The 11715-nt window shown below is 51.1% G+C and overlaps 1 protein-coding gene and 1 pseudogene across 1 annotated transcript; both read right to left on the minus strand.

Annotated features, from left to right (window-relative positions):
* Positions 1–123: 123 nt before the first annotated feature.
* LOC130519665 (envoplakin) lies at positions 124–6422 on the minus strand (the record flags this gene model as incomplete). Its single annotated transcript, XM_057023174.1, has 8 exons — positions 6287–6422; positions 3763–3862; positions 3530–3686; positions 3319–3443; positions 2548–2679; positions 2196–2237; positions 1850–2024; positions 124–230 (listed from the first exon to the last, which is right to left on the minus strand). Coding segments are annotated over exons 5-8 (423 nt in total), but the record flags the coding sequence as incomplete, so codon positions are not given.
* A 2603-nt stretch (positions 6423–9025) lies between these two features.
* On the minus strand, positions 9026–11170 carry LOC130519664 (signal recognition particle subunit SRP68-like; annotated as a pseudogene).
* Between the last annotated feature and the right edge of the window lie 545 nt (positions 11171–11715).

The raw sequence follows: 11715 nt of genomic DNA on the forward strand, positions 1-11715 counted from the left end.
AGAGATGTAGAGATTAGGGTCAGAGATGTAGAGATGTAGAGATTAGGGTTAGAGATGTAGAGATTAGGGTCAGAGATGTAGAGATTAGGGTCAGAGATGTAGAGATTAGGATCAGAGATGTACCTCCAGCTGCAGCATCGTCTCGGAGCTGCTCCTCTGGCTGTTGGCCTTGGGGTCCAGCGTGGAGTTGAGTTTGTTCTCTCTCCGACAGAGCTCCGTCTCAATTTGTACTGTGAACCGACCAGAATACAGGTTACAGGTGTGTAGAAACAGAACCAGCACTAACCCCGAGCACATGGAGATGGTGGTCAGTTGGGGGGCGCTGTCCCAGATTCACCCTTTTAAACTCCTCCACGTTTGTCCAGGTGAGTCTCCTGACAAATGCACAGATTGAGGAACTTCTGCCACTCGTTCGCTCCGAATCTCTCTGAGCCTGGAGACAACAGTCACGCATCTAAGAAAGGCGGGAAGGAATTCCCAAAGTGGGAAGTGATGGGCCGTACCTGATCAGAGCGCTGGCCGGGTGCTCATCTCCACAAGTCTGTCTCCTTCCTCCTGGAGCTTGTTCACCTCCCCCTCATGCAGCAGTAAGTTGTTGTTCTGGAGTGCTGAGACAGAGAGGGATATGCATTATTCACATGCTGGGGGGGGGGGGAGGGGGGAGGAGGGGTGAAGAGGGGTGAGAGATGGAGGAGAGGAGCAGGAGAGGAGTGAAAAGGATCAGGGGATAGAGGGGAGGATGCTGTGGTGAGGAGTTTGCGGGGAGGATGAGAGTTGAGAAGGGTTGGAGGGTGACCGGTGGGGTGGGAGCGGGTGATGAGGGGGGGGTGAGGAGGTGAGGAGAGGGGTTAGGAAGAGATGGAGGACACTACATGGATGGATGGGTACACAGTGGATTGATGGATGGGTACATGATGGATGGACGAGTACTTGGATGGATGGATGGGTACATGGATGGATGGACGAGTACTTGGATGGATGGATGGGTCATGGATGGATGGACGAGTACTTGATGGATAGATGGGTACTTGGATGGATGGATGGGTACTTGGATGGATGGATGGGTACATGGATGGATGGATGGGTACATGGATGGATGGACAAGTACTTGGATGGATGGATGTGTACTTGGATGGATGGATGGGTACTTGGATGGATGGTGTACTTGGATGGATGATGGTACTTGGATGGATGGATGGGTACATGGATGGATGGACGAGTACTTGGATGGATGGATGGGTACTTGGATGGATGGATGGGTACATGGATGGATGGATGGGTACATGGATGGATGGACGAGTACTTGGATGGATGGGTAATGGATGGATGGACGAGTACTTGGATGGATGGGTACATGGATGGATGGACGAGTACTTGGATGGATGGTACATGGGATGGATGGACGAGTACTTGGATGGATGGGTACATGATGGATGGACGATAGTACTTGGATGGATGGGTACAGGATGGATGGACGAGTACTTGGATGGATGGGTACATGGATGGATGGACGAGTACTTGGATGGATGGGTACATGGATGGATGGCGGGTACATGGATGGATGGACGAGTACTTGGATGGATGGGGTACATGGAGGATTGACGAGTACTTGGATGGATGGGTACATGGATGGATGGACGGGTACATGGATGGATGGACGAGTACTGGATGGATGGGTACATGGATGGATGGATGGGTACATGGAGGGTGGACGAGGACTTGGATGGAGGGTACATGGATGGATGGACGGGTACTTGGATGGATGGGTACATGGATGGATGGCGAGAGTACTTGGATGGATGGGTAACTGGATGGATGATTGGGGGTACATGGATGGAGGACGAGTTACTTGGACGGCCTACCTCGTACTGCCTGCGGAGGTCAGATGGGTCGGCCATACGGTCGCTCCAGTCCTGCTTCTTGATCTTCTCCTGCTCCTCAGACAGGAACAGCAGCTCCTTGTTGCTCGTCTGCATGTACTCATACAGACTGTTCAGGTAGTGCTGACGCCACTTGGAGTTTTCCTGGGGGAAGAGTACATTTATAGGTCGGGAGCTTGAAGCTTCATTGTGCTCGTCAGTGTGTGAGATGATGTGTGAGGCTGTGAATGAGGGAGGAGACGCAGGTGCATCACTTCGGCCTCTGAACGTCTCCTGTGACTCCATCACGCTCTCAGAGATACACCTGAAACTCACCAATAACTTGTTGTACTGCGTCTTCAGGGCCGTGTACTGCTCCTAAAACACGCACGAACGCACGCACACACACACACACACACACCAACACACACACCACACACACACCACAATTACTGTCAGACCTCCACAAAAAAACAGCACAAAATTCATAAACAAAGATTTGGGAAAATCACCAAAACATCATTGACAATCAAAGACCTGAATCAGTGTGATGCAAACGTGGGGAGAGATTCTCCTGTAATCCAGCTCCTGTAACCTGTAATCCAGCTCCTGTACCTGTAATCCAGCTCCTGTACCTGTAATCCAGCTCCTGTACCTGTAATCGTCCCTCCCGTGACTGTAATCTCACCTTTCCACCTGCCGAGCTGACACACAGCTGGGAGCTGTAGGCCTGGATCTCCTTGTGCAGGATGTTGTGAGCAGCGATCTGCTTCTCCAGGTCTGCCATGGTGGGACCGTACTCCTCCGAATTCACCTGTTTCTGTGTCAACACAAACAGACGACCTGAGCAACTTCTAAATAAAGTTTAGGACTCTCACAAGTTCTGAGTTCTTCAAGTTCAGGTTCCTTTCTTTACACCAGATTCCTATCTTTACACCAGTTCCTGTCTTTACGCCAGTTTCTGTCTTTACCAGATTCCTATCTTTACACCAGTTTCCTGTCTTTACACCAGTTTCCTGTCTTTACGCCAGTTTCCTGTCTTTACACCAGTTTCCTGTCTTTACACCAGTTTCCTGTCTTTACACCAGATCCTGTCTTTACACCAGTTTCTGTCTTTACACCAGTTTCCTGTCTTTACACCAGTTTCCTATCTTTACGCCAGTTTTCCTGTCTTTACACCAGTTTCCTATCTTTACGCCAGTTTCCGTCTTTACACCTGTCTCCTCACAAAGACATGACGTCCCACTTGGATTAAAGGGCTCCTTAAACCAGAGAGAGTACTTCACTGTCAAACTAGGAAAGCTTCATCATGGTAGATGAGCAGTGTGTTATAAACAGCTACTTCTGTTATTACAGGACTGATAGAAACACTTTGATGTGTGTGATCAAAGACACAGTCCAGGTTGTGAGTACCACCGTGTTTTTAACCAATAATGTAAATGCTTTTTATCATTCTTACTTGTTTTTCCCCAAAAAACAGGCCCCCATTCGATGATGGGCATCCGTGAGACGTCGTCCACCGTATCGTACACCTCCCGGTAGAAGGCGCAGTCTTTGAGCCAGCGTTCGTGAAGGTGGCTGACGCTTAGGAGGGGTAACACCAGCATAGCTGTTAGCATTAGTTTATATCCAGGAAGCCATGGGAGAGGAGTTGTTCACTCGTTTCTTACTCGCTCTCTATTTCTGAGGCCTGTGGATGTTTGAGCTTTTTGGCCATGGGGTGACGTCCAGGAACAGGTCCATCAAGAGTCCCTCTGCCCGTCCCAGCTTTTCTGAAATCTCGTCCTGATGCTGAAAGGGCAGGTCCTTCTTTTCATTCTCATTGTCCTGGTGGGAGCAGAAGACACTGATGGTGCGATTCGCAGATGAAGAGTCACTGATAGACCAATGTGAGGGTTCTCACCACAGCTAGCAGCTCCTCTGAGCGCAGGATGTCTTTCTCTACCTGGTCGGCGTTCTCCTGCATCTGTGCAATCAGCAAGGCCAGCATGCTGCTCTGGCTCCTGCACATGGTGAGAACCACATCAGCTTTAATGTCACAGCTTTAATGTCACGGGCTACCGCGCTGGAGGACGGGCTACTGCACTGAAGGACGGGCTACTGCACTGAAGGACGGGCTACTGCGCTAGAGGACCGGTTACTGCACTGAAGGACGGGCTACTGCACTGAAGGACGGGCTACTGCGCTAGAGGACGGGCTACTGCGCTAGAGGACGGGCTACTGCGCTAGAGGACGGGTTACTGCACTGAAGGACGGGCTACTGCGCTAGAGGACGGGCTACTGCGCTAGAGGACGGGTTACTGCACTGAAGGACGGGCTACTGCGCTAGAGGACGGGCTACTGCACTAGAGGACGGGCTACTGCGCTAGAGGACGGGTTACTGCGCTAGAGGACGGGCTACTGCACTAGAGGACGGGCTACTGCGCTAGAGGACGGGGCTACTGCGCTAGAGGACGGGCTACTGCGCTAGAGGACGGGTACTGCACTGAAGGACGGGCTACTGCACTAGAGGACGGGCTACTGCCGCTAGAGGACGGGCTACTGCGCTAGAGGACGGGGCTACTGCGCTAGAGGACGGGCTACTGCGCTAGAGGACGGGCTACTGCGCTAGAGGACGGGCTACTGCGCTAGAGGACGGGCTACCGCGCTAGAGGACGGGCTACCGCGCTAGAGGACGGGCTACTGCACTGAAGGACGGGCTACCGCGCTAGAGGACGGGTTACTGCACTGAAGGACGGGCTACCACGCTGGAGGACGGGCTACTGCGCTAGAGGACGGGCTACTGCGCTAGAGGACGGGGCTCCCAATTCAGGAAATGATCATCAAGGAATGACTAAGTTCCCTGAGAGTCTTTCACCTTTGATCAGGATCTATTAAAGGACCTAGTAAAGGCACCAGATGTGTCTTGGGGCTCTGAAGTGCTTTCCTGGTCTCAAAGACGCAGCAGCAGGGAGGAACGCAGTGGCGCCCAGACTCACCCAGCAGGTTTTGCAGCCACTCTGGGAATGCGGTCCTTATTCCTGCTCTGGGACATGGGCGGATGTAAAACTAGGTGATGACATTAAATTGAATAATTTACGATTGTTGTAACGTTAGCCTCTTGAGGTTTATCCCACAATTATCTTGGTCTTAGACATCTGCATTAATGACACAAGCTCCAAACAGATGTTGTGGTTGGAGTCACACTGCTGCTATCTGGTTTCTCTGTGGGGCGCTACGGTGCTGGGAGCATTGGGGGGATCCCAGTGTGGCTCCAGTTTGATTGTGGCCATAAGGTGACAGTTCCTTCAGCAGATGCTAATTTACCAGCCAGCAGCTCCAGACAGTCAGACATCAGTGGATCAGTGGAGGAGACACACGATTCCCTCTCGTCGGAGAGATTTCATGTGACGCTTTCTATGACCGCGAAGAGTTCAGTCACATTAAAAACAAATAGGATCACCACTGGAGTAACATCTGTCGACCACAACATCAGCTTTGTGCTGCCGACTCCAACCATGAATCTAAACCAACAGGACAGAAACCAGAGACATCCCACATACCGGGCATCAAAACCAAGATCCAGGATCCTTTTCAAGCAAACTAAATCCAGAAAGGATTTTCCTCGAGAGCCGACAGCAACTTCTAGGTTGTTACACCGACCTCTAGGCTGTTACACTGACCTCTAGGCTGTCACACCGACCTCTAGACTGTCACACTGACCTCTAGGCTGTCACACCGACCTCTAGGCTGTTACACTGACCTCTAGACTGTTACACCGACCTCTAGGCTGTCACACCGACCTCTAGGCTGTTACACCGACCTCTAGACTGTCACACCGACCTCTAGGCTGTCACACCGACCTCTAGGCTGTTACACTGACCTCTAGGCTGTCACACCGACCTCTAGGCTGTCACCATGACCTCTAGGCTGTCACACCGACCCTCTAGGCTGTCACACCGACCTCTAGGCTGTCACACCGACCTCTAGGCTGTCACACCGACCTCTAGGCTGTTACACTGACTCTAGGCTGTTACACCGACCTCTAGGCTGTCACACCGACCTCTAGGCTGTCTCACTGACTTCTAGGCTGTTACACTGACCTCTAGACTGTTACACCGACCTCTAGACTGTCACACCGACCTCTAGACTGTTACACTGACCTATAGACTGTCACACTGACCTCTAGACTGTTACACTGACCTCTAGGCTGGGCCACACAAACTTGGACTTGTGAAAAAGTGAGAATGAAAGTGAGAAAATGGAGGTTCCGTCGTACATGTGTAGTGTAATCCACAGGGAGCCGGAGGACGAGAGCAAGAAACATGACATGTGTGAAGATGGCCCAAATAGTCTCTCTCTCTCTCACACACACACACACACACACACACACACACACACACACACACACACACACACACACACACACACAGAGGAGAAAGACTCACTTGCTGCCCTTGCCAGAGTCCTTGGCACTTTTTTTGCTCAACATCTTGGTGGATCCAGAAGAGGTCCACGAATCTTCCTCGTACTCCTGTGTGTTGTGCTCAGGCTGCGGCTCCGTCGTCCTCTGAGCTCGGTCCCACAGTCACACTCATCCCAACAGTGACAACCCCTCCCAGGCGGGTCACCACCCAGCACAGGACTGGACCGACCTGTTTTTGCATTCTTCTTCTCTTTCACCTGTGACACACTCTCCCTGTCTGCATCTTCCTGATGAAAACTCAAGATTGGTGGAAACGTTCATATCCAGCAGCTGAATTTTCCTTATTGGCAACTAAAATTGTACATTTCCTCAGAAGTTCAGCAAGAAAGCAGAAAGCAAACATGAACGGATCTGTGCATCACATCATCTTTATTCTTTCTTCATTCTTGTAAATATTCATTTCTGGGATGTTCAAATGTTCCACTTTCATTTGCTGTGATGCACTGATGATTCGATTCTTATTAATATCAGTTAGTTTGTTTGGGTAATTGTCTTCAGTAGGAAAATGTAATGTTTTAGATGTTTAAATGTCAAAAGGCTCCATGAGCTGTGAAAAAGTTGCTGAGAGTTGCTGTCGGGGCGTCGCTGTCGTGGAAGAAGTTGAGGAATGCCACTTGGCCGCCTCCCGTCAGCAGCATGCTAACAGTCTCCATCAGGCCAGTCCCGCCGGCCTCGCAGAAACCCTGACCCTAACCCTAACCTAACCCTAAACCCTAACCCTAACCCTAACCCTAACCTAACCATAACCCCAACCCTAACCCTAACCCGAAACTAACCCGAACCCTAAACTAACCTAAACCCTAACCTAAACCCTAAACCCTACCCTAAACTAACCCTAACCCTAAACGCTAACCCTAACCCTAACCCTAACCCTAACCCTAAACTAACCCTAACCCTAAACCCTAAACTAACCCTAACCCTAAACCCTGACCCTAACCCTAACCCGAACCTAACCCCTAACCCTAACCCTAACCCTAAACTAACCCTAAACCCTAACCCTAACCTAAACTAACCCTAACCCCAACCCTAAACTAACCCTAACCCTAACCCATGACCCTAACCAGGCATGGGCAAAACTACGGCCCGGGGGCCACACGCGGCCCGTTAAACATTTTAATCCGGCCCGCCAAACTTGAAAAATTAAATGAATAAACCTTGTTAATGTTAAATTTTCACTGCAATTCTGGTGTTTTCCCACTAGAAAAAAGACAGTCAGGAGGAGAGTGATGGTGATATCCTGAAGGATAACAGAACTTTCAGTGCTTTAAAATAGAAATGGTTATTTTTTTTTAAAAGGCACATTTTATTCATTTGATTTTAAGTGTTTTAAGACTCATTCCAAAGTCAGATATTTGTTGTAATGCTTCTCTTCTCTTTCATTTGAAATTAAAGCACATGTTTTCTCCATATCCCAAGATGTGTATTTTTTCTCCAATGAGGTGAGGTTACCAAAGCACTCCCTCCATCCATCTGCTCCTGGTCCGGCCCCTTTGTCAAATGTTAGAACCCATTGTGGCCCACGAATCAAAATGTTTGCCCACCCCTGCCCTAAACCTAACCTAACCCTAAACTCTAACCCTAACCCCTAACCTAACCTAAACCCTGACCCTAAACCTGACCCTAACCCCTAACCTAAACCCGAAACCCTGACCCTAACTCTAACCCCTAACCTAACCCTAAACCCTCGAACCCTAACTAGAAACTAAAACCCCTCTAACCCTAACCCTAACTCTAACCCTAACCCCTCTAACCCTAACCCTAAACCTCTCTAACCCTAACCCCTCTAAACCCTAACCCTAACCCCTCTAACCCTAACCCTAAACCCTAACCTAACCCCTAACCCTGAATACAGATATGTGGAAGATACGAGAGGATCCATCTTCACCAGCTCGCCTTCAGCTGAGCCGACGAGGAAACAAGGGCGGCGGGGCGGTATGTGGACTGAATATTTAAACATTCAAACAATTTGTAGCATGTGTGGTGCTGACAAAGATGCTCGTGTGTACACACAACACACACACACACACCAAACACACACACACACAACACACACACACACACACACGGGGACACACCTGTTCATTAGTGAAACTAAACTCCATATGCACAATGCCGACCTAGACACACACACACCCTGCTCAGGCATCCTACACACTCATCCCAGCACACCCAGACAGGTGTAGCGGTCACACCTTCACCTGCTTCACTTCAAGGTGTAGAAAAGGAATTCCATACACACAAAAAAAGGAGGGGGGGGGTCAACAAAGGGCAGAGGCGGGACGCGCCAACTACATTCATAAAATCATAGTTGAAATTTAGGTTGATGTGAAATATCTTTTCAATCTGCACTTATGATGCCAATGTAGCAGAATAATAGCAAAAGCCTTTGAGGGGCCGTCGTCATGCGAGGAGCCACGAGGCCCTTTGATGTCCTTTGATATGCAGTAAACGAGCTAGGTCAGAGGGAGCTCCGCCTCCGGCTGGGCAGGTTTCTACCCAACAGGAACCATCTACTTTCGTGGAATGACTGAAATTCCATCTGTGTGTGTGTGTGTGTGAGGGGGGGGGTTATACACCACAACCGTCCTTCAGAGCTCATTTTACGTGGACACGAAGGGCCGGCTGGATGCTCCTGTACCAGGGATGTGGGAGCGTGCACCTTGACGTGTACTGACACTATAGTGACTAAAGAAGCTGCGAACGTCTTTGAAACATTTAATGAGCACAACATTTGGGTTCTGCAACAAACTGCACCTTGAAGAACAAGAACTGAAAGAAACTTGCACTGAAACGTCAACAGGATCTTTGGGTGGAATCAGGAACTCGTACGTCTGCTCATTTCATGTCAAAGGTGGACGTGCTTCCATCTTCAGAAACGTAAAAGCCAATCATACTGAAGCCAAGCAGGGAGGGGCGGAGCTTTCGCTGCCAAAGGGGGCGGAGCTTTAGCTGCCAAAGCCAAAGATGCCCTTGATGTAGCCAGTGAGGCCACCTTTGCCCTTCTGCTCCACACCTTCTCGTCCAGAGGTGGGAAGGCCACGTGGTTCAGAGCCAGATCAAAGAACAAAGGCTTGCAGGGGATGGGCTGGAACTCAGGAGGGAACGGCACCAAGCTGGGCTTCTTCCCAACGAGGGTGGGGTCCAGACAAAAGGTGTCCAGGCGGTTGCACAGAGGCTGCAGGGAGCAGAAAAATCTGAATGAACCCTGGTTACGTCGTTCCGGAGTGGACGGAGATATCAGAACCCCCGGGACAATTGAGCCTCTTCTGTGGCTGCATCTTACCGTGCTGTCGTTCACCTGCAGCTGAGAAGGTGCCTCGGAGGCGTCGCCGGTGTCTGGACACAAAGGTGAGGTTACACAGAGCAGGAGCAGCAGACAGAGGGTTAGGGTTAGGGTTAGGAGCCAGAACGCCGCTCACCTAGAATGGCTGCAGCCTGCAGGGAGTACTTCTCAGCACTGACCTCAGCATCAGCTCCTGGACGTCAGGCAGATCCTGCAGGACCAGAGAGGGCCTCAGCTCATGGGTTAGGGTCAGGGTTAGGGTTAACCAGGGTCGTTTTACCAGGTCAGGGTAACCAGGGTTAGGGTTAACCAGGGTAGGTTATGGTTAACCAGGGTCAGGGTTAACCAGGGTCAGGGTTAGGGTTAACCAGGGTTAGGGGTAGGGTTACCCAGGGTCAGGGTTAATCAGGGTTAGGGTTAAGGTTAACCAGGGTTATGGTTAACCAGGGTTAGGGTTAAGGTTAACCAGGGTCAGGGTTAATCAGGGGGTTATGTTAACCAGGGTCAGGGTTAACCAGGGTCAGGGTTAACCAGGGTTAGGGTTAACCAGGTTAAGGTTAAGGTTAACCCTGACCTTACAGTCATGTACAGGACTAAAAGACCAGTAAGAAAAGAAAACGTTGCCAACATTGGCAGCACTAGAGGTGGTGACCAACCTTCAGGCTGTTGTTGAGGGTCTTGGCTTTAGACTGGACCTCCTTGGCATATTTCAGCACCCTTTCATACAGCACCAGAGCCTCGCTCCACTTCTTCACCAGCACATAAGACTGGGCTATGAAGAAACATCTGAAGAAAACACCCAGGAAGATAAAAGATCAGCCATTCCCATCGAGAAGGCGCCACATTTAGCCCTGAAGAGACTTCACCTATAGGCCTTGTAGACCAAAGTCTTGAGGGACACCTCCTTCTGGAAAGTGTGGTCGTCCTCCAGACCCTGCAGGGTTGAGAGTTCAGCCAGACTCTGCAGACACAAATGAGAAGATGAGCAGGAGCCACCAGCAGATGCAGATGATGACCGAGGGGCTCAGGACGACCTGCAGGATGATGTCATAGAGCCGGATCAGGTCCTGAGGTCTCGGTCCTCTTTTGTTCTCATCCGCTGCAGGTTCCTTCAGTTTCCCGTGCAGGGTGTGAGCCATGCTCTCGTTCCTCTTCACCAGCGTGCACAGTTTGATGTAGGTCAGGTAACTGGGAGAGAGCGATGGGACAATGACCTCCGATCCACGTCAGGTCAGCAGCAACGGTCCTCACACCTCCAACTCACCTGTGCAGGTACTGCAGGTTGGACACCTTTCCACTCTCAGGATCAGAGCTCCGTTCTCGCTGTTTCTGAACACAACAAGCAGAGTTCAGGGACCCGGATTTGATCAAAGACGCGGCAGCGCTGCACTCGGACCCGCTGGTGGGACTCTTACCGCCTCACTCTTGAGCTCCTCTCTGACGGCCTGGATGGTGGTCTCTGCACTCCGCCATCAGGGTCTCGTACAGATGCTCCTTGGTGTCCTCGTTGGAAGCCTGCGGAAAGGCACCTTCCAACATCAGCCACATCAAAGCTGCAACATCAAAACCCGCTCGCCTGTTTCCCTTTGAGCTGAGCAACGTAAGCACGACCCCACGTAAGCTAACGGGCTAGGGTTGCTAATGCTGCTTCAGAGGACCGTGGCCCGGCGGGGAGGCCGGTGCCACGCTCGCCAGGGGCCCAGTGAGTCCCCGACAGCGCCAACTGCTGGTCTGGCATGAACGCTGCAGCGTGTTCAGGCGATGCTGCACCAATGAGCACCATTTGCACAATTCACAGCATCTCCAGGCTAACCCTCTCCCTCTCCAGGCTAACCCTAACCCTAACCCTCTCCAGGCTAACCCTAACCCTCTCCAGGCTAACCCTCACCCTAACCCTCTCCAGGCTAACCCAACCCTAACCCTCTCCCTCTCCAGGCTAACCCTCACCCTCTCCAGGCTAACCCTCACCCTAACCCTCTCCAGGCTAACCCTAACCCTCCCCAGGCTAACCTCACCCTAACCCTCTCCAGGCTTCACCCTAACCCTAACCCTCTCCCTCTCCAGGCTAACCCTCACCCTAACCCTCTCCCTCTCCAGGCTAACCCTGA

This window comes from Takifugu flavidus, unplaced genomic scaffold (assembly GCF_003711565.1).
Source record: "Takifugu flavidus isolate HTHZ2018 unplaced genomic scaffold, ASM371156v2 ctg1076, whole genome shotgun sequence".
NCBI classification, from domain to species: Eukaryota; Metazoa; Chordata; class Actinopteri; order Tetraodontiformes; family Tetraodontidae; genus Takifugu; species Takifugu flavidus.